The sequence below is a fragment of the Cynocephalus volans genome, chromosome 3 (assembly GCF_027409185.1).
Source record: "Cynocephalus volans isolate mCynVol1 chromosome 3, mCynVol1.pri, whole genome shotgun sequence".
In the NCBI taxonomy this organism is placed as follows: domain Eukaryota; kingdom Metazoa; phylum Chordata; class Mammalia; order Dermoptera; family Cynocephalidae; genus Cynocephalus; species Cynocephalus volans.
This window is the reverse complement of record NC_084462.1, coordinates 23,221,014-23,244,723: the sequence shown is the minus strand read 5'-3', so window position 1 is coordinate 23,244,723 and position 23,710 is coordinate 23,221,014. Positions and strand designations below refer to the sequence as shown.

The 23,710-nt window shown below is 41.4% G+C and overlaps 2 protein-coding genes across 12 annotated transcripts in view; both read right to left on the bottom strand.

The window, feature by feature from the left end:
* Positions 1–5,121, bottom strand: part of TMEM225B (transmembrane protein 225B) — a 33,275-nt gene extending 28,154 nt beyond the window's left edge. For all 6 annotated transcript variants that reach the window (XM_063088384.1, XM_063088383.1, XM_063088389.1 and 3 more), the window contains exons 1-2: positions 5,049–5,121; positions 4,505–4,666 (exon numbers count right to left, since the gene is read on the bottom strand). The gene's annotated coding sequence lies outside the window, so the exon portion shown is untranslated. The remainder of the gene's footprint in view (positions 1–4,504; positions 4,667–5,048) is intronic.
* A 2,939-nt stretch (positions 5,122–8,060) lies between these two features.
* ZNF655 (zinc finger protein 655) lies at positions 8,061–21,578 on the bottom strand. Of its 6 annotated transcripts, none has more exons than XM_063088350.1 (6): positions 21,406–21,578; positions 20,511–20,680; positions 19,227–19,312; positions 18,707–18,833; positions 12,387–12,491; positions 8,061–11,888 (listed from the first exon to the last, which is right to left on the bottom strand). In XM_063088350.1, the coding sequence occupies exons 2-6, from the start codon at positions 20,644–20,646 to the stop codon at positions 10,498–10,500; spliced, it is 1,845 nt and encodes a 614-aa protein (XP_062944420.1). In that variant the 5' UTR covers positions 20,647–20,680; positions 21,406–21,578; the 3' UTR covers positions 8,061–10,497. The 6 variants fall into 6 exon arrangements, with proteins under 6 accessions (XP_062944420.1, XP_062944421.1, XP_062944422.1 ...); XM_063088351.1 differs by having other exon boundaries at positions 21,415–21,578; XM_063088352.1 differs by having other exon boundaries at positions 21,442–21,578.
* Between the last annotated feature and the right edge of the window lie 2,132 nt (positions 21,579–23,710).

Here is a 23,710-nt window from a genome sequence, read left to right as displayed (position 1 = left end):
AAGGAAAGTTAACATACTTCCGACATCTACCAACCAAAATCTAACCTCTTTGGCCTGGCATTCATTCTTCACTCTCTTACTCCACTCTACCTCCATTTCATCCACTATCACATCTTCTCTGTACTCCAGTTAACATGAACTACTTTTTCCTGAACATTTATATCCTCGGGCATCTCCTTCTCCATGCCTTCACACCTTCTAACTTCATCTATCAAAATCCTATTCATCCTTCAAGACCCAGCTTAAAGGTAGCCTCCTTCCTGAAACCAAAAGCTGTGTTAACCCCCCAGCTGGAAGTGATCTCTTTCCTTTGAATTTCTAAAGCATACAGTTCCTGCCTTCCTTATGGCATTTAACTACATTCTGTCTTTGGGCCCCTCCTTAGAAGTATTTTAGAAGTCATGTGTGTGTGCATGTGTGTTCCCTTCAATTTATATTGAAAGCATTGTTCCCTTCAATTTATATTGAAAGCATTCCATTTCTAGATAGATGTTTTCCATTTCTTTCTTTCCAACCCAAGTACCATGTAAAGAACTCTGCACACATTAGATGCTTACAAATGCTCCTGATTATTTCCCAGCAACTCTTCAAAAGGGAGCTCTATTCCATCAAGAGAAGAGTCTATAAATCACTGAGGATCCCAAATAGACCATTTACAAAAAGTCTTCAGGACTGAGACTCAGAATTCAGAGAGGTAAACCTCCTCAGGAGTATAAACTACTTGTAGAAGAAATATCAAAAACCTGGATCCAAACTTTGGTAGATGGCAGGAGCCCCTGGAATGCCTCAGCTGACAGCAGCCAGTGTGGGACAGAGCCAGAGAAGCCCAGGAAGATACCAGCAGCCTTTTGAAATAACAGGCAGATCAAATGTGTCCCTGTGGGTGAAGGTTTAAAACAAAAAGTTTCTTGATTAATCTGCTTCTGATTTAAAGAGAGGGGAAAACCAATGAAGTTCTTCAAACAGTTTAACTACAAAGCTATGTGATCCCAAGCACATTTACTTCTAACAGGAGAAGAAATGAGCAATGCTTACAATACTGGGTCAAATATAGTCCCCCCAAAATTCATGGCCACCCGGAACCTCAGAATGTGACCTTATTTGGAAACAGGGTCTTTGCAGAGGTAATTAGTTAAGATGAAGTCAAAATGAATTAGGGGGTCCTAAACCCAATGACTGGTATCTTTATAAGAGAAAGAAGAGGGAGATTCAAACAGAGATACAAAGGGTAGAGGCTATGTAATGACGGAGGCAGAGATTGGAGTGACGCAGCTAAAAGCTAAGGAGCACCAAGGATTGTTGGAAATCACCAGAAGCTAGGAATAGTTAAGAAAGGATTCTTCCCTAAAGCTTCAGAGGGACCATGGCCCTGCTGACCTTTTTTGTTTGTTTGTTTAAAGATGACCAGTAAGGGGATCTTAACCCTTGAGTTGGTGTTGTCAGTACCACACTCTCCGAAGAGAACTAACCAGCCATCCCTATATAGGGATCCGAACCCGTGGCCTTGGTGTTATCAGCACCACACTCTCCCAAGTGAGCCACGGGCCAGCCCCTGCTGACACCTTGATTTTGGACTTCTAGCCTCCAGACTATGAGAGAATACATTTCTTCTGTTTTAAACCAAGCAGTTGCAGTAATTTGTTACAGCAGCCCTAGGAAACTAATACACTTCCTGTTTTATTTCACTATTCAACAAACATCTATGTTCCAACTACTATGTACAAGATACCAGTAGGGGGATTATTATGGATTATATATGACCGAAGTGCTTAAAAGCACAAAATTGGAAATGGCAACCTCTACCTAGGTGAGTTGGGAATGGCATTCCCAAAGAGTGACATCAAGCTAGGTCTTAAAACTATGATCAGAATCAACAAGAACAGCCCTCCAGGCAAATATAATAGTGGATGATAAGGTTCAAAAACACAAAAGAGAATACCAAGTTCAAGGAGCAGTGAAAAGAAAATTTAATGTGACTGAAATGTGTGCTCTATGTGGGCAGAAAGCAAGAGATACGGCAGAAAAATTGGGCAAAACTAGATAATGAGACTTACAAGCCACCCTCCAGATTTTGGACTTGATCCTACAGGCAGAGAATAATATGATCTAACTTATTTTCAGGGAAGTTCATTCTGACAGCAGTGTAGAAGACAGCCAAAAGTGGGGGGAAAGGCCAATATCATAGGAATATGTTAACAATCCAAAATATATATAATTAGGGTCTAATATGAGGAAATAGCAATAATAGGCAACAGAATCAGGCTGTTCTGGAAAAAAACAAAAACTGATAGGATTTGTGACTGACTGAATATGGACGGAAGGAGAATGACTCCAAGTTTCATAGCTTTGGAAAACCAGTTACTAAGATTAAACAAGGTAGGGCCGAGCCCATGGCGCACTCGGAAGAGTGCGGCGCTGGGAGTGCAGCAACGCTCCCACCACGGGTTCGGATCCTATATAGGAATGGCCGGTGCACTCACTGGCTGAGTGCCGGTCACGAAAAAGACAAAAAAAAAAAGATTAAACAAGGTAGTCATTAGAAGATAGGGAGGTGCAGGGCCGGCCCATGGCTCAATTGGTAGTGTGGTGCTGATAACACCAAGGCCACAGGTTCGGATCCCTACATAGGGTTAGCCGGTTAGCTCGCTCGGGAGAGTGTGGTGCTGACAACACCAAGTCAAGGGTTAAGATCCCCTTGCCGGTCATCTTTAATAAAAAAAAAAAAGGAAGATAGGTAGGTGGCAGAAATGGAGGAGCTCAGAAGTGCACCTATGAACATCTAGTACTCAGGTGTCAGCTGGAAGCTAGAAACACATATAGTAGTAACCAAAGTCATGGAAGAGGATAGGATCACCCACAGGAGTGAAAAGAGAAGAGGGCTGAGAACAGTCTGGGGGAAAATCAATGTTTAAGAAACAACTGGAGAAATAGGACCAAGCAAAGGCCCTGAGAACACGAGAGAAAATGGTGCTTCCAAAACCAAGGAACAAAAGTTGTAAGGAGTGATCACATCAACAAAAAATACTAAGGGGTCCAAAAAACAGGAGATGAAAAAACGTGTTCAGTGGATTCATGAGTTAAACTACCAGTAACTTTGATAAAATCAGTTTTGATGGGACAGAAGCAGTGCCCTGCACTGAGAAGTGAATGGCAATTAAGAAGATAGTAGCAACTGTTTGGGGTTTTTTTAAATTTTTTTTTAAAGAGATATGATAATGAAAGGAACACCAGCGATTATACCCAACTTCCCCTACTACTCAATCAGCCACCAAGTCCTTCAGGTTTTCAGGAAAATGTCTCTAGCATCTGTTTGTTTCCTTCCTCACAGCTCAATGTCTGCCTTAGAAGCTTGAGGGAGGAGGCCGCCCTGCACTGAGTCTTCAAGCATGGGACCTTGGGATGTGTGGAGTTTGGATAGGCAGAGAATAGAGGGGACAGCAATACACGTGGGAGAAAGGACACAAAGGCACAATGGGGTTAGTGCAAAGTATCTTCAGCACTGCCTTGTACAGACACACCAGTCTTGTTGGGTTTGTCTTGTGGAACACAGAGGTAGGACTTTAAAGTTGGGTTGAAGCCACACTACACAGGACCCTGAATGCAGATTATGGAGTATGGACTGAATCCAGCAGGCACTGTGAACTAAAGTGAATAAATGAGCCTTTTAGGCAGGCTAACAAGACTAGCAGCAGGGCAGGGAGACTTATCCCCTCTCAGGTGACTATTCCAACTCAAATCTAAGTTCATGGGTGTGTAGGGGTTAGGTTTTCTTTCAATTTTGTTTCAGCACCTCATAATAATTACTCAATGAATACTTGTGAAGTTAAAAATAGCCTGAACAGATAATTAGAACACTAAATGTGTGAAAGAAAATCCCCCGAGTATAAACCATCTCAAAGTCCATAATGTGGATCATCTAAACCTTTGTACCCCAATTATAAAATACAACTCCATCTTTTTTAAATGGCCGTACACCAGATAATGGTGGGATGGGCAGACTGAAATAAAAATGTTGATATGAATAGTTAAACCTCATTTTCCATCAGCAAGTGGCTGATCTGTCTATTGTAGTCCACAGATAAGGGACATCTTGAAGTTTATATCTTGGGTAGAAAACGCATCTTTCCTAATGGTGAAGGAGAGCGTGAGTAGAGTGGGCAGGGGTTCACCCTTTGCCCGGTACTTGGGATAAGGGACATATCTGACTGGGTTCATTCAAGTTAACAGGTTCTGGAACGACAGATTCTCACAACTGTGCTACAATAGTGCTATTGCAGGTTTGCTCCACACAGAGAGGAAACATTAGCTACATGCGCTGTATATATGTGATAGCTTCAGATTAAATTAGAAAAAAAGGTCAATAGTCTTGCTCCAGAACAATTCTAAGTGTGTAAGGTTAAGTTTGTCCATCTGATCTCGGACCGCAGTTGGAAGGGCAAATAAACTTCGTCCAAAGTTTTTCTACATGACAATGACAGATAAGCCGGCTAGGGCAGCTCCTCACCCTTGTTCTTTGGACGCTCCTGCTCTCGCAATGGACAACATGGACTCCGAGGGTATCTGCTCAGGCACTACTCCACGGGCTGGATCCAATCTCTGATGCTGCTCCAAGGCCAAGATCTTTTCTAGAATTTCTTCAGAACACGACACAAGGGACGGGAAATCACTTCAGGAAGGGTGAGAGAAGAGGACAGATGTAAGGGAAAACGTCGTGAAGCTTTCCCAAGAGAGGCTTCCAACTTCGGAGAAGGTATTAGAAGCTTCATTCTTTCTCCAGGCAGGATGGGCCGTGCGCCACAGGGACACAGGCCGGCAGAAATGGGAGGCAGCCCCCGCCTCTGCAACCCGGACGTGGAGATGCCCACCCTACCCGGACTTGGAGCAGGGTCCTGCAGCCTCACCCCAATCCCACCAGAAGCCCAAGTGCGGGGGCCCTCCGCGCCCACGGCCCGAGTCCTTCGCCGCAGACTGCGCCTGCGACAAACAGCGCGGACCCTCAGCCGCCCTCCCGAGGGCGCCGGCGACGCCGAACCGCGACACGCACTTACCCCGCACCACGTTTAGAAGCGGGCTAGTGGCCGGGACCTCCAAGGGGGTCCTCTGTGAGCACTTCCGGGTCCCATCTAGGCAGCTCGGAGGCCTCATCTCGATCGCGGGTTCTCTGGGACTGATGGGGAGCCTGGTCCACAGCGGGGTGGGGGTGCTGGCTTCTTTGGCGTTTGTCCTTCCCCAAGGAGGGATCGAAGTAAGATGGAACCGATTTCTTTACCTGCCCTTCATCGCCTAAGTGGGCCTAGAACCTAATTTGGTTGTTTCTTCTTTCTCACCGCCTCTGTCACCGTGTGCACCCCACTGTCCTCCCCTCGATTCCCGCCCTGTGTCACCACCCATCTCCACCTCCCTCTTTGATAACTGGCCAGGCTGACCCTGCGAGACCAGAACCTCAGTCCAGCTTGTCTTCCTTTCCCTTCGTCGTTTCACTCCAGCCTCCCTCTCGCCCCATGTCCCCCAGCTTTGCCTGGAGTATATAAATAAGCAAGAGAGACATCCTCTACCATATTCTACTGATAGGAATTAAAACCTTAAATGGCCTGGAGTATGAGTTTGCCAGAGGCCTATCTGATATGTTGAAGCATGAAAAAATATTAAGGAGATTAATTGATCGTGATGACGTTTTTCCTATTAGAAACAGCAGCTAGCAGTTATGGAGCACCTAAGCTGACATTATCTCATTAGTCCTCACAACAATCCTTCGAAGTTGGTATTTTTTACTATCTTACAGGTCAGCAGCTGCAATTAGGAAGCAAAAAATGCAGCGTTTGAACCCTGGCCTGCTCAGACCACAGCCCAGGTGTCTAACTACACCCCTGAGGAAGACTGGAGGTTTATGCGGACAAATGAGGAAAAGACAAACACTTGTAATTATGTGTAAGTTGTAAATTTATAAACATGAATGAAATTAAATATGAGGCTAACCATTTTCTAGAAGTGAAGAGAGTAAATGGGAAGTGCTGGCAAAATAAAAAATTCCAGTACTTATTTTGTTGTTGTTGCTTTGTACAGGGCACCACCTGTTTGAAATCACTGAGTCTTAACATTGGTTTCTTCACACACTCCTATTTTAAAGTCAAACAGCTAATAAACAGTAGAGCAAAGCTCAAATATAGGTATGTCTAATTCCGAAGTCATTGCTTTGACAACCACTCTAAACTTTAGTCATCTTTACTCAATGGATGGTGTGGGGAAAATAGGCTAATTTAGTCAGGCTCCCTCGGCTCAGGTCTGGTTGGGGGTTGAGCAGCACATTTCTTGTAAACAAGTTGTGTTTGGGTGGAGTTAGTGTGTGCATGTGCACCAATGTATCTGTTTAGTTTTGTTGCTATTATGTGTTCTTGAGTTTGTGAAGCAGAGCTAGCTGGCAGAGCTGAGTATAAAATTAGAGCCTGTTTACTCTGCAGGCAGCTGCTGGTTTTTTTTTTTTGGGGGGGGGGGACTTTGCTGGTAGCAGTTGAGTTTCTGAGTTTCTCTTTGTACTGCCGGTCCTAGACATGTGGGTGCTCAATAAAGACTATTCCTTCTTCAACCAAGACTCCAAAGATCTTTTTGCCAGTTACCTAGCTCATAGGCCTGCATGTGGAGGGTTTGTGAACAGGCTCGAGGGGTCTGTGAGCTCCAGACCCTAGCCCTACAGACGGTTTAATTCATTTGATTACGTTAACTACATCCACTGGCTAGCATTATCATAGTGCCTAGCAATCGAATTACTGAATGAATGGATGGGGTTACATTTTTAGATGTGGGAATCCCATTGTGCTTTGCTGAGATGACTCACTAAGGGGTCTCCTTTGAACTTTGTTCTTAAACCTCCTCAGTTGCCCATGTACTATTTCCTAGGGTGAAGTGTTTCTCCAGAGCTCTTATTCATTACCTTGGAAATACCATATTCTTTCTTCTGTACACTTTTTGATATGCTTTCCCTTTTGCCTAAAGTACTCTACCTGCTCCTCTTCCAGTGGTCCTAACCTTTCCGGTCTACCTCTATCCACCCTTTTGCTCAAGCCCCAAACCTAGGAATCAAACCTGAATCTTCCCATTACCTGCCTTGCTCCACTGCAATGATATAACCGGAGGTAATAGTAAATCTTGGTAAGGGTACATGTCCATCAGCAAGTTCTAGTTAGCAGAAAAAATTAAGAAAAAAATTGGGGGCACTGAGAAATAAAAATATAAATCTAGTGATGGCAGCAGGGGTGTTTTGGCAAGAGATATGTATGGATTTGGGAGCTTTGACTTGTGGCCTGCCATTGTCAAAATTGTCTAAGCCTGATTCAAGGAGGGGATTTGACTAGTTCCTAAGTAATCTCAGGATATTCTCTTCTAGTAATCAAGAGTTCTGGAAGCATTTGGGATCAGTTGCAAACTATTATCGAATCACTGGGGATGTGATAGAAAATAAAGATCTATCAAAGAAAACTTCTCTGGGTTCTGAGATGTGTCAAATTCCAACATGATGATGGAAGGCTTTAGGGTCAAACTGACCTGACTTTGGGCCATTAACCTGCTGTGAAATAATAACTCTATAAAATGAAGCTAGCTCCCTTGCAGAATTGTTACAAGAATTGTTTGAATATATGCATGCATACATGTGTGTATGTAGGTGGAGAGATAGTAGATAAAATAAATTAGGTGTCCCTCTGCTAAGATTTCACGTCTTCACTCCCCCTTCAAACCAAAAGACTAGAAACACAAACTCTTACTTATTAAGAAATCACATTCTTCCTAGTTCTACTGAAACCCCAAACTATTTCCTCTTATTTTACGTATTGACAACATCCCAGTGGAACAACCCTTTAATCCTAAATATTCAGCTTTTGTTCCAGACGTCTGTGGAAAAGCAAGCTTTGTTTCAATACAAAGAGTGATCTACTTGTTGTAAAGCAGGGTTTGGGGAGAAACTGAGCTGCAAGCAGGAAGGTGATTCCAAGATTCCCATATGCTTCTGGCTGGGGCCTTCAGATTTCACTTAAAACAGATTCTCAGAATATCAAACACACCTTTATTCAAGTGGAAGTACAAAAGCACTTTCCTAAACCAAATAGATACATGTGATTTTTACAAATTCTGCTACTTAGGGATTACTTAATCCTGTTTCAGTCACCCGAGGTGACTGTTGGTCTCTATAAGCAAAGGTATACAAGTTTAACAGAAAAACAAACAAACATGCATTTCTCATTTGCTTTACATTTAGATCAATTCATTTATATATCAATTTCATTTAGAACCCTACCTTGCCCTGATGAGATCCTATGTTTGTTGATAGCAAAGAAGTAAATATGTGGCAGAACTATTCTAGAGGCTAGCCATAAGAGGATTATAGAGTGAGCAATAAATTTTTATATATTTGTTAAGGATCCCTAGTCAATTTAACATCTGAACTATGAGAACCTCAATTGCTGGACTGACAACTAGAATTTTAAGTAACACTCATCTTATTCACAAGATTTTATGAAGCTTAAGATAGAAAAATATAATAAAATGCTTTGACACCTAAAGAACCATGAACTCTTGCTAGGTATATGATGGTGACCCTGAACTCTGAAGCCAACATCTGTGATCGGCCTTATCAATCAAAAAAGCCATGTTCTTTCATTTGGTCTATAGATTCTAATAAAATGTGATGATGAATAAACAATTATACACAAAGCCTCTGCACTTCAAATACTGTCCTGATGAGGAGAGATTTTGGGGGTGCAGGGTTGGGCAGCAGATCCAAACAAAGAAGCAATCATAATGTTAAAAATTTTACCAGTAACAAACCTGCCACTCTCTTATTGTCTCTGGAGATACTACATAAGAATGGCAACCTCTTTGTTAAAAGGCTACATTCTTTTGAAGCTAATTTTTTCATTTATGTTCTTTATGTTTGCTCTATCAAAAGCAGACCTGAGCATTTTGCTGGCCTTCAACAGAGGCATAGAAAAGAATTCTAAACTTATACATGCAGAACAGGCACTGAATAAATTGCTAGACCACCAGGGGTCTTGCTGGCCTCTTGATGTCCTTATTATCTCTTTTCAAGGGCTGTGGATGGAGACGAGGCAGCTAAAAACTTGGGCATCACTTGAAAACGGTAAGCTGCCTGCCACAAACTCAGCTTTTGTTCCAGAGGTCTGTGGAAAAGCAACCTTTGTATCAATACAAAGAAGAGTGATTGACTCTTGTGAAGGTTTCAGGGAGAAAATCGAGCTGCAGCCAGGAAGGGGATGGCCCAAGTTCTCTCCAAAACTGACTCTTACGCCTGCTCTACATAGTACTCTACTGAATCCTCAAATCCTTCAAACTTACAGATGGGCTGGATGTGGAAATTCAGTTCTTTTAAAAGAAAATGCTTCACTTTAGGAAGTAAAACACCAGACCAGCAACATCAAGTAGGGACAGCATACCTGTTGGTGAAAAGCTTAAAACCAGGAAACCATCACTCAAAAGTACTTAAGAGAATAGGGAAATCAACAGGAATCCAAGTGTGGCTTTAAAGGAATACGACGTAAAGAAAGCCTAAGAGTCTGTTTTGGAGAGCTCTTGGGCCAAGAAAAGCAGAAAAAGCTAAATAAGCTACTTTTCAGAAGTTATGTTTTAACACTGGTTCATTAATGGTATTTTAGGGAAGCTGTGAATAATAAGAACCAATTTCAGGAAAAATAAAAATCTTCATAGGCCATATTAAAATAAAAATAGCTTAAATGAATTCTATAAATAAAATATACATAACTACATAGAAGTTATATTAAATAAAAGAATGCCATGAGAAAATGGCACTACATTTACCAAGTCACCCTTCAGACTAGATTTTTCTGCAATGAAAAAGACTGGAAGTATATATTAACAATTTCATACACAAATAATTTTCTCTCCAATACTTTGATGTTTGGTAAAGCCTTAAATATGCTGGCAAATTTTTCTACTTGCATTAGATCAGATTCTCATCTGATATGGATATTCTGATTGTGACAAAGACTTAACTCCTACTGGAAGATTCGTCACATTTATTACACTCCAATGACTTCTTGGGTATAGACTTTTGGATGTTGATTGAGTGCTGAATTATGACTGAATCTCCTCACACACATACACCTTTATTTTACATTCAAGACTTTTGCATGGCATGAATTTGGTACTGAACAAGGTAGTTTCTTTGACTGATAGCTTTTTCACATTCATTTCAGCCATAGAATTTTATTCCAGTATGAATTCTCCAATTGCGACTAAGGTATGAAAATAGCATGAAGAATTTACTACATCCAGTACATTCAAAGATTTTCTCACTGGTATGACTTTTCAGAAGTTAAGAGTTTAACACTGACTAATAGCTTCCCTACATTTGTCACATTCATAGGGTTTCTCTCTGGTGTGAATTCTCTGATGCTGAGTAAGGGTTGAGCTATGACTGAAGACTTTACCATATTTAGTATATACATGATTTCTCCCTGGTGTGAATTATCAGATGTTGAATGAGGCTTGAACTTGACTAAATGTCTTCCCACGTTCATTACATTCATAAGGTTTCTCTTTGGTATGAATTCTTTGATGCTGAACAAGGTGTGCTCTCTGACCGAAGTTCTCTTCCCATGCGTCACAACCAAAGACTTTGTCTCTAGTGAGGACTTCTTGTTGCTGCAGGATATCTGAGCTATGACTGAAACTTGGCTCATAATCATTACATTCATATTTCTCTTTCCTATGCACTTTATGATGCTGAATAAGGCATGAGGTTTGACTGAAAGCTTTTCCACATTCATTACATTCATGTGGTTTCTCTCCTGTGTAAATTCTTTGATGCTGAATAAGATGTGAATTCAATCTGAAGTCTTTTCCAAACTCATTACATGTACAAGGCTTTTCTCTGAGATGAATTCCTTGATGTTTAATATGGGCCAACCCACATTCATTGTACTCACAGGATTTCTCTTCATGGCGGACTCTCTGAGGTTCAACTGAGTATGAAGTATGACAAAAGTCACTGCCACATACAGTACACTTACAGGGCATTTCTCTGTGAATTCTCTGATGTTGAGTAAGGTGTACACTACGACTGAAGACTCTTTCACAGTTGCTACATTTATAAGATTTAGCTCTGGTATAAATTTTCTTATGCTGAATTATGTCTGAGCTCTGACTACAGCATTTATCAGATGCTTCACAGGATTTATCAGATGCTTCACATTTATAGGGTTTTTCTCTAGTGTGTATTCTCTTATGTCGACTAAGACTTGAGCTCTGACTGAAAGATTTTTCACATTCTTTACATTTGTAGGGTTTCTCTCTAGTATGGATTCTCTGATGTCTAGTAAGGGCTGAGCTCTGATGGAAGGTTTTCCCACATGCATCACATTTATAGGATTTCTCAGCAGCAGGAATGCTCTCCCATTTACTAAGGTGGGAGAGATCCATTAAGCTTTCCTTATACTCACCACTCGGAAAATTCTGTGTTAGATTTATGTGTTCATGTTTACCAGCAGCTGAATTCTGGTTGAAGCTCATGTCGTACTTATCATTGTCATCAATATTCTGTATTCTAAGAACTCTCTGACCTGTATCAAGGGTAGAGTCCAGACTGAAACTTTTTTCAGGTTCATTACATTCATTGTTTTCACTGGTGAGGGCTTTCTTGCTGATTGTTATTTGCCTAAACTCTCTCTCCAGGAAGAGAAATTTCCTTAGGATTTCCTGAAGCCTTTCTAATCTGTCCTCAGTCTTATACACTTCTCTAGTCTCAGGAACTTGGGCAATATCCTGTTTGAGTCTTCCTACTCTCACTTTGTATGAATGTACTTCTTCCGAAATTTTCTGCTTAGGAATCAACAGCTTGTTCTCTTCTCTGGTCTCTCCATCTGATACAATACATAAATAGAAAATGCAAATGTAATCTGTACCCTGTGCTTAGAAAACGAAAACTCAGGAGAAAACTACAGAATGTAGTTTGTATGAGAGGATAACAGAAGTTTATTTACTCTGAAAAACAGGCACAAAATCTCAAAAGCAGAAGGGCATGAATAGGAAAAGTGAGGAAGGATCCAAATGGTACAGGGTGTGGTAGAAACAGGGGGCATGTTCAGCACAGTAAGAAGATAACCAGTTAAGATATTTCAAAGGAAATAGTTGAAAACAATTTTAGATAAGCAACTTGAATATGAACCTAGTACAACTTATACTTAAAGGGCTAAATAAATGGAAAGGGTCAACCTAAACTGAAAGGAAAAGGAAGGAGTTCTCCATCCTGGGACATAAACAGAGCTCTCCATTTTGAGTGCCAAAGCAGCTACAACTTGACCCAGCAATTGGACTTTTCTTCCCTATTAACTTCATCTAATTGATTCTGCTTTACTCACCTGAGTAGTCATCTCTTAAGACTTCTCTATTCTTAGTTTCCAGATCAAAGACCTGTAGATCTTGTTCCAGCTGGGAGATCCCATCAGGCTTGGAAATTGGAAATCCTGCTCACAGAGAAGGAAATGGGATGTGGCGATTTATCCCCAGATGGTACACCAGCCACTTTTTAAGTAATGGTTAATAAAGAGAGACGGTAAGTTCTGAGAAGACATTAATTAGAAAGGCTTGCAGAGTGAGGACGGCAAATATCCTCTAAAACAAGCTCCGATTTGTGCTCTAGGAAGAGGCGTGTGAAGGAGCAAGTGGATGACTTGGGAACAGAAGTATTCACTTAAACATTTTCAGGGCTGGCCAATTAGCTCAGTTGGTTAGAGCATGATGCTGGTAACACCAAGGTCCAGGGTTTGATCCCTGTACTGACCAAACAGCAAAAAAAAAAACAAAAAAAAAATCTTATTCAGACAAGGGAATTTGTGCACGGGTGTGTACTTGTCTTCACAGAAGTTATCATTATCACTCTCCATCTGTTACCTAAAGATCAATCTTTGGGTTAGACTAGGTCTACAAATACCAAGATGGAGGTCATCAAAATATAATTTTGCTGCTGGAGAAAGGTGAAACCCAAGCATCTGTAGCAACAGAATCAGTGAAGACTGAATAAATATTCCAAGGACCAATCTCAAGAAACAATTAGTTTCAGTGCACATGAGGAAACAAAGAATAATATGACACATTCTTATTCATTAGGAGTTTACACTGTTGCTTTTTCAACAAACATATATGAAGTGCCTCCTATACACAACATATGCAGGGGATAAAGAGCCCAAGCAAAAGGTCCATCCCCTCAAGGACCCCACACTAAGACAGCCATACACAACTAACTACAATATGATATAGTGAAGTAAAAGTGATATAAATGTGCATCTTCACATAAAATGGCCTTGCTATGGCTTGCATAATGGACTGCTAGGATCTAAATTTCTTTTAAAGCAAAAGCAACAGGCAGTTTCTTCTAAGGGGACAGAACTTTAATACTGTCTCAAAAGGCAGTTTTTATATGTGATCAGCCCAGAAAGCTGCTAGTAGTACACATACAAGGTCCAGCTCAAACAACTCATCTCCAAAAAGCTTTCTTTCCATTTACGGAATGTTTAGAAAATGTATTTGTTTGCCTTATCTTGACATGTCACCTACAATGGTGTTTACAGATTTTTTAAAAACTGGTTTCAGGTATTATCATCCCCACTAGATTTATAAACTCTTTGATAACAGGGGCTACGTATCTTATTCTTTTGATTCATTTACTTAGCTATTTATTAAGTGCCAACTTTGTACCCAAGTGTCAGTGTATTAACAGCAACCAAATTTTATAAAAAGGGCATGTTGGACCTGGAAAAGATGATGAACCAATAGCTACTCCTTGGGGTCCCATGTGAGAGTCTATGAGCACAGAGATCAAAACAGATATAAGAAAGGCATTTACGGTGTTTCTGAATTCCTGCTGGGCATTAATAAGAGACCATTCTCTTTTTGGACACTTTTAATTAAGGTCCTCTATGTCAAATAACATAGTTTTTCAAGTTTCAATAATAAAGTTAAGTGTGATAAGAAGCAGCAAGTATTGTGTACAGAATTCTGACAACATTATTTGCAACTTTTAACTTTGAGATATTTATTAAAGTGTTTCTCAGTGTTAGATAATTGAGACAAATTTTGGTTATTCACTCCATACTACACTTAAAATACAGATGCACAACAAGAAAGAATGTCTTCATGTGGGATGAGGGGTTTAATCTTAGACCTGTATTTAATGTAATATAGGAAGTTATAAAAGAAAATTCCTAGCAGGCAGAGATACAAGACTAAAGTTCAGAAGAGAGAACAAGGTTCAAGATATAGACTTAAAGTCACGTCTATCACCAATATCATCAAAATATTAATGTTTATTAAGCACTTAGTATGTGCAAAGTACCATGCCAAGAGCTTTATAAGCTTTCACTCACTTAATACCATAAGTTTATGAGGTAGGAAATATTATTGTACCCATTTTACAAATGGGAATACTAAGATTCAGAGAGGTTAAGTAACTTACCCAAGGTCACAATAACTGGTGGAGCTAAGATTCAAACTCAGTCTTATTTCAGAACCTTCCTTTTAAGCAATCTACCAGTAAAACATGATTATGAATGAAATCTATCCCTTCCTCCAAAATACATACAGGAAGGAAAGAACAGAAGATCAGTGTACTGACAATGGAGTAAAAGGTAAAAATAAAAACAACATAGAAAAATTGATTAGAATAATACATGGAGAGCCAGGATCCTAAGGATTTGGAATCACAGAAGTTTTAATTAAAACGGATCTAAGAGATATCTAGTGTCAAAGAAATGCAGATCTCTTTAAAGTAAAATTGCAAACCCCTAGCCAATAGTCCAAGCAATATTCAATTTGAGGAAATTCCACTCTAAAGAAATAATTTGAACACTTTCCTGAAGTGTTTGATTAAAAAATCTGGTCTATAACTCATATAACTTCTTGTTCTTTCCAAACTACTGAAGTACTCTAACTAGCATGAGCCAGGTACTTACATAATCTAATTTAATCCTCGGCACAACCCAGAAAGGTAGACATAGATGAAGAAAATATGTGCAGATAAATAATTTGCTCAACATATCACAGTTGGTGAGTAGAACCCGAGTTTGATTCCATAGTCTAAGTTCTTTCCAATCTATCATACTGCCTGTCACAGAAAGCATTAATAATAGCAGGTTTCCTTGTCACTGACCTGAATACATTCTTCCTAAATTTAACTCAAAACTCTGTGGTTTCAAAATATGCACTTGCTTTAAATTTTTATTTAAAATTAATTTTTTATTAAAACCTTTTGGTTTTTTAATTTGAATCTTGAGTTTTTTTAATTAGATCTATTTTAACCTCGTCTTGAAAAATAACATTTAAAATTTACCTTATTATCTTATTATTTGGTTTCTTGCTTTTATCAGAGTTGTGCTACAACTTTAGCCATCTGGAAGTTTTATGCTTCTCTTCCTGATGCTTAATACACAAATAAAATCTCTACTTAGCAATATCATTCTTTTGTAGATACCTGTTGTACTTGAATTTATCCCTAGACAGTTTTACTTCTTGTATGCAAGTCCTTTCTCATCTCAAACTATACAAACTGACCTGTCCAATGTATCATAGCCATTTTGAATTCTTCATGTCATCAGAGCTCAGACAACTCACTAAAAATACAAAAACTTCATACATGGTTGGACTAATTGTCCTAAGGGCACAAAACAGTAAGAAAGGGCATGGGCTTCAGACAGATCTGGGTGCCAAGTCTGTCACTGACGCTGCAAAGATCACAACTTCTCTGACCCTCAGTTTCCTCAGGTATAAAATACTAATAATAACATCTGTTCACAGAGTTATGGTAATTAATGAGATACATACAGTACCTAGTAACATACTGGCTGTGTAGTAAATGGTAAATAGCTGTGTCAGTAGAAAACATTTTGTGCAAAATCACTGCTGTCTTCCATGACATCAAGTTCAAAAAGCAAGGGGTATGTGCCAAGCATGAATTTAAATAAGCATGTTTCTAACACCATTATCTAACAGAGCACCTGCCACACTGACCCATGTGAAATGCAACCCAGCCCCCTTTCTGGGTCTTAATCTCTGGCACTAAGTTACAGGTAACTTCCTTTTGAGTACAACCCTCAAGCCATTTACTCATTCATTACCAATAGAATATGCTTCTTTTTCAATTTGGTAATGAAAATTACTTATTACCTACTTTTGAAATCAGCTATTTATAGTCCAAAGGACCGAAGTTCTGATGTCTGTGACAAATACAATCCAGAGCTACTGCCATGGGGAAAAGATGTGAATTGGGAAATGGGGCTGCTAAGTCAGGAACTGAATTATAAAGTCCTTATTTTACAACCCCAAACAGTAAGTTCAATTAATAAATGCATAAACTCAAATTTTAGGTGGAGAGTGCTGAACCTCACATATATGAAAATGACTTCCCAACAACTACAAAAATAATTGCTAAGGAGATGCTGCTGACATGATCACAAAAGCAAGTTGAGTAGGAGGGTTTCTTGTATGTGTATATCTGGTATGTGTGAGCGGACACATGTGTCCTGTGTGGGTGCAGAGATGACAGAGGAAATGGGATAAAGTTCAGTCTAACAGCATGCTATGCTATTAGACTGCAATAAACTACTACAAAGTTTCTTTACTTCAGAAAGTAGACAGGTTACTGTTGGAAATTCTGTAATTATTAGGTAAAATGAACAGCAGTTTACAATTACATATATATAATTTTACAGTTTACAAAGTTATTAAATATACATTCATTTTGATGCCCTGACATGAAGAAATTTAAGTTTTTTGCCCTCCCATTTCCCCTCCATCAAGGACAGAGCTAAGGAACATTTGATCAGGAAAGGTAATAAAAATGCATCAACCTGTATAGCGCCACGAAGAATAAAGGGGAGTAAGGGAGGACCCTGAAGAGTGCCACAGGGACTTCAAGGAAGAAGAAAACTAGAATGTTAAACGTGAGGAAAACCCAGGGGTCACAGGAGAGTTAGGCAATGTAAGGGGAAGGTCATGTTCACTACAGAAAAGAAGGGACACAGCATATGTTCTACATTCTAAAATAATATGAAAAGAACATAACTGAAGAGCTGGAGTTGAACTTTGTGGTTTCTCAGAACATAAGTAGATGACAACTAACAGTGGTTTCTGAATGAACTGGATTCAAAATGTATCTGGTTGCAACAGAGAGCTTCCTTTGGCCCCTTATATTACAAATTTAACAAAGGTCGTTTCAGGAGCTGCAATTTATACAGTGGTGGCATCCTGGGGAGCAAATATTACATTAACCAAGCTTAATATCTTACAATCGTGGAAAAGGAGTTTCCGAGCAGGGATGAGCAATATCGATGGGAAGCCGATACTTGGGCCATCTCTTGGAGATTCCTGCTGTAAGGACTGCAAGTGTTTCTCCAGAGAAAGCACTTGCCTGGGTATGACTCAGGGCCGGGCAGGAATTCACACTATGAATCCGGGTGGTGGGAAGACGGAGAAGTTTGCCTACAAAGATCAAAGAGCCAGGAATGGAAAACACACTAAAAACCTTCCCAGTGGGCAGCCTTCCTCCCCACAGATTAGAAGACCTCTTGAATCCTGAGTGTAGCCAGGGAGACAAAGCAATGCCTTGGATGCCACCAGCAGAGGCAAAGCGAAAAAATTAAAAATTTTTTTAAAAAGACAGAGAAAAGAATAGTGTGGTTACATACACACATACACACCCAAAAAGAAGAGTACAGAAACACATACAGGCAAAAAAGAGAGAGAGAAAGAACAATGCTCACATCAAGGCGGCTGCACACGACTCCCACTGATGCATCTCCACAGCACCATGGGTTCCCTAATCCCAGCTGCCTACTGTACCACTCAAAAGGACAAAGGAGAGACACAGTTTAAGAATTTACCCCATCTTAGTATTGGGTAAATGACAGAGACTTCTGCTGCCCTGGGTACAGATACTTGGGATTCCCATCTGGGTGATGGAAATGGACTTAAAGTGAGTCATGCCTTTATTTTTTATTTTTTTATTTTTTTTATTTTTTTGTCTTTTTCGTGACCGGCACTCAGCCAGTGAGTGCACCGGCCATTCCTATATAGGATCCGAACCCGCGGTGGGAGCGTCGCCACGCTCCGAGCGCCGCACTCTCCCAAGTGCACCACGGGCTCGGCCCGAGTCATGCCTTTAAATGAAGTCTCTCAAATTCTGCCTGCTTGGAGATGAATTTGGGATCTTAAGAAGTGAGGCACTACTCAACAAGAAGGATTTTAGCCTATCTTTAAAAAAAAAAAATTTCTTCTTCCTTAAAAAAATGGGAAACTCTCAGATACAGGGGCACTGAGATTCCACAGAGGAAAGTGTCTAGTTGGGGGTTGCGAGGCCACCCTAGAGTCTCTCATAAAAAAAGGAAAAGATAGGGAAGGTGAAAACTTAGGCAAAGCACAAGCAAGTTTCCCTTTACTGACAAGGAACAGATGCCCCACAAAAGCAGGAAACAAACTGGGAATAAGGAGCAGAGTGTCTCCTCTTGACATCCCCAACCTTAATTACCCCTCCCAGAGGAGATCACCTTAAAGATAAACGATTGGGAGGTTCAAAGACCTGGAATCTGAGCCACACTCTACTGACCTCAGAGATCGCACACCTACACAGAAACAAGGAAGTAAAGAAATCCAAATAGATAAACTGAATAATAAGGAAGAAGGTCCTTACCCAGTGAGACCACGTTCCCATAATTCTCTAACATCACTTCTCTGTAGAGGTCCCTCTGAACAGGGTCCAGGCATCCCCATTCCTCTCGAGTAAGGTGCACAGCCACATCCTCGAATGTCACAAACTCCTGAAATAATACATTCTGGCTGCTCTGGGGAATGAGGCCTCTGTGGCACCATGACCAGAGAATGAAGATGATAGAGAGTATCCAATGTATATTTATGTTAGGGAGGTGGAAGAACAGATTAAAATAGGGAATAAAAAAAATCCCATAACCCTTAAACAACTGATAAGTGCCCATCACAGTACCATAGACAACAAAGGAACGGTATTTGCTTGTGGTGTTGGGGAGATGGAAAGGTGGTTTGTGTGAAGTCCAGGTCTCGAAAAGGACCAGTTCCCACTCTGGGGTCTGCTATTGAAAAAAATTCCAGGCAAGGTTTACAGATGGGATGAGGGAGAGGCCACATTCAATCAGCACCAATAGTCCCTGAGGAAAAGCACAGGTTCCTCAGCTCACCTGGTACCTGGCAGTCAGGAGCGCAGCTGCCTGGTCTCCTGGGCTTCCCTCATGGGGAAGAGCAGGCACCTGGGGAACAGGTGGAGCTGAGGGAGGAGAAAGGAGCCAAGAGTGAGAGCAGCCCTACCCCGGGGCTGCCTTTCAGAAGAGGCCTCTCCAGCCCAAAGGGTGTCAGTGGGACCCTCCTTCACATCAATATTCTAGTAAAACCAATGAACATTTATCCAGTATTAGGTGTGTCTACTCTGCTTCCTCTCAGGACTTGCATATCTTACTTAGGCATGTTTAGACCTGTGACTCAGGATTTTATTATGATAGCTCATATTCCACTTTATCCTCATGACATGACACTCCTCTCAGAGAAGAGTAAGTACTATACCTGTTTTGCAGATGGGCAAAGCAAAGCATAAAGACTTGCAGTGACTTGTCCAGGGCCAAGGTTACTTATTAGCCTTCTGACACTTTCCCAGACACTGTTCTGCAAATTTCCTTCAGCCTTTCTTTTGTGAATGGGCACTGTGTCTGCAACCACTGTATAAAGCCCCTAAGAACAAGGAATGGTCATCTGTTTCCTCAGTCCTTTCCACTCTAACAATGCCCCGCAGTGCTCTACACACTGTTGCACTTGATTTGTGCTATTCACACACACACAAGTTATTTCAGGCACTGGAGTTGGCCACAAGCAATCTAAGACACAGTTCTTACAAAACACAGAAAGAAGAAAACAGAACAACTTACCTATACAATTTGTATAAATGTGATAGTATAGTCAATATGTAATATGTATACATTCATACAAGCATTGTGCTCAATGAAGAAATTAAATGGTTGTTTTCCTGACCAAAATAAGATTAGTCACAATCACTGCAGTTGCAACAGAATGGCAGGTCGCAAAGCACACAAAGTCAAAGAGAAACTAAGTGAAGGCAACAGGAGGACGGAAAGGCCCTGACTTTAAAAGGAAGTGACAGCCAGGCAAGGATTGTGAGATGTGGCAAAAGCAGCATATCTTAGAAATTATTCTGGATGTGGTAACTGGGATGAAGTGAAGTTTCTCTGAAGGAAAAACAGCCAAAGCAGAGTGAATAGAAAGATGAACTGTCCTTCCTAGAAGGGCCCAGACCAGGAATGAACTGAGTCACATCTGTCTCTCCTTTCTAGTCCCCCTTCTAGGGGCCATCTTCTTATTTAAGTTCCTGGCCTCTTTCATACCAGGCCCAGGAGCATCCTCAGAAGTCCCTCTACACTCCAATTCTCCTGGATATAAAGCTGTCTCTGCCTTACCCCCAGTGAGTCCCTGTTCCATGTCAGTGTCCTGCACGAGCTGAAGCTCTGGGGAGTGACCCTCAGAGTGCGTCTCCAAAGACTGAAACTGGACCCTTGGTGATCCTGCTGCTTCCTGAGCCGGTATTTCCTCCATCACTGTTCTGGAGGACAATGACCATCACTGTGGGCTGAAATTAGGAGAAATTATTGTAATGACTTAAAATATCCCATCAGGACTTTACAAAGTATCTTACACAATGTCTATCCACAATAAAAATTAGTTGATAGTGACTACCCAAAATAAACAGAAAAATGGATATTATTCAGTTTCAAACACTTAAGAACCAAATCATATGATCCAAGTATGCAGGTTGATTTGAACTCTACTAATTCAGAATTTGTGACATTAAAAGATAATCAACACAGTACAATTTAATAATGTAAAGCTTTCTGTAGAAAGTTTAAAACATTTAAAATTGACAACCTTCTTTTGAGACTCAAGTTTGTATCCAGAGAAATATGCTAGTTATAATTACTCTATTTTTTTTTAAAAGCAGGCCCCTTAGGAATTATTTGATAACACTCTGCCAGCCCACTTTGAATTATTAAGTGGGCTTGACTAATAACACTCCATTTTGGGGGTTAGACGCTTCCCTAGGTCAGACTGGGGGGCAGGCCTTTTCCCTCAACCCTAAGAGTGATGCAGTGAAGAGCTGCGACTCAAACAGGTTTGCCTGGTGTCCTTCAAACCCAAGGACGTGACAGGGTTCCATCCTCCTTCCACAACCCTTAGTAACAGCCCTGGCCCGGCTCCTAGCACAGTCCTCAGAAGGCCTCGCCCAGCGCTGCCCTCCTCCCAGTTCCCTTTTAGGTGAAGGCACGGTCTCAAAAGGGATAGAAGAGCCACACAGACCCAGCTCACACTAGGGCACAGTCATCAGGTCCTGACCGTGGAGTCCTCAGTCCGCGGGGCGACGGGGCGACGGGGCGACCCCAGACTGAAGAGAAACAGGGGCTCGCACCCGGACCTCCGCACGTCCCTGAACACTGGAACCGCAGTCCGCCGTAGTCGGGCGCCTCCTCCTCCGCCCGGAGGGGCGGAACAAGGAGCTGCCCCACCGCCACCCCAGAACGGCTTCCGGGGAACTCACCCGAGCAAAGGGGCGGGTCTGGCTGCCGTCCAGTCGCGGACACACTTGCTCTCGAATCCCTGCAGCCTTTCCGGGGCCTCTCTAGACTGCCCGGAGGCCGGTGCTTCTCGGTGGCACTTCCGGCGGTGGAGAGAGAGCCCCGGATGAGAGTCCCGGATGAAGGCCCTGGGGCAGCACTTCGCAGTCATTGAGGTTAGCTTTCCAATTTTTTCCACGTCTTCTGGTCCCACCGCCCTCCCTGCTAACCCGCTGGGCGCTTCTAGCCATTATACCAGTAACGACCGCGACAGACGCTGAGAAGGCGTCAGGCAATCCTTGAGACTCTCCGCAGGGAGGTGGCCAAGTGGGTGCACGTCGGGGCGAGGAAGAATGACCGACCTGATAGTCCAACTTTCGAGAGTTAGCCGATCGGGAACTAGTACAAGGGTGCCTACGCAGAACGTAAAATAACACCAATATAAGGAGAGGATTGCAGGCGCTTCGGTGACATGAGGACCACAAAGTCGTGGGATCGAAATCTAAGGTTCTTGGGGAAAGCGGGGTGGGGGTGTGGGATGTGGGGATCGAGCAAGTTGCAATGGAAGAGAGAGGCGGAGAACTGAGACTGGAAGACAGCTGCATTCCTGGTGGAAAAACTAAACTGTAATCTGGAAAGGACTTTAGCTATTACTCCTTTAAGGAAATAAAATGCTGTCAAATCAAATACTATCCTTTAATGTTATTTAACATTTCAAATTAAATACAAGAAAAATCTCAATTGACATTCCTTGTGCTTTTTCAAACTACATCAGCTTCTCGGAGATTCTGATTTGCCTTCCCTCTCTTTTCTCCGTGAGTATCATCGATCTAACCCAACTTCATACTATGACATAGTCCCTCTAGTCTACAGTATCCCTGTCACAATGGAGTCAGGATCAGAGATAGAAAATGCACTGCTTGGTCCGTTGCTTGCTGGACAACTCCAATTAGAAACTTTTTCTTGTGTTAAACAGAAATATACCCCTTGGTAATGTCTTTTGTTCCTATCAACAGGAACCTAGGACAACAGATGACACATTACTGCCTCCTTTTCATAACAGCTCTTCTGGTATTCTGGGATAAGTTTGGAGTTCTTTCCTGAGTTGCCATTTCCCCACTTCAAATCTCCTCACAGGTTGTAACTGTTACGAGAGTGGTAGGAAACTATTTCTGCAGCAGGTGAGCAAACTATGGCAGTGATGCACATTGTGCCCAGGTTGTAGCTGACTCAGGCAGTTTGCTGCAGTGAGAAGACCACAGGAGGCACCCATTTAACAGTCCACTTGCCACTAATAGTCATAAACCCTAACAGTGGTAAGAAACAGTAGCTACTATTTTGCTTTGGAGCAAAATTTTCTTTCAACAGTTCTTCAGGTGAAACATATGGAAAAGAACGAACTCAGAATTTATGATTTTTAGCTTAAACTATATTGCTTTCAAAAAAATGTATGTGCAACTATTCCCGGGGGTTGAGCACTCCATTAATCTTTCGCATAGCGCATTATTGCGCTGAGCAAGGATAGATACAAAAGAAGTAAAATATACCTTTGCATACAGTTTTGAAGCTTGAGATAGAAGCTCTTATGTGCACATAAAACCAAGCCAAATGTCTAATTGCTGAGAGAACATGGTGTAAGTAGAGCAGATTGGGACAGCTTCATGGAGGGAAAAGTTTTAAATTGGATCCTGAACAAAGTAGTGGACTGCTACTTTAACTGAACCACTGGGAAGTGATGAGGGGAGAAAGGTCATTCACAAAGACACACAGAGAAATGGACCTGGTAGGGTAGGTTGAATGAACCAGAGCTAGCCCACTAGGTCCCAAACTTTGCTGTGCATTAGAGTCATCTGGGGTACTTTCAAAAATCACATTGTCAGAAGTGATGGACTAATGGGCACAAAACTATATTATCTACCGTAGGTGAATCATTGTGCAGTACATGTGTGTATTAAAGAAACACACTGTATCCCACAAATACATACAGTAAATGTTAAAATTTAAAAATTGAAAAAATCACAATGTCCAGGTTGCATGTCATTACAATTAAA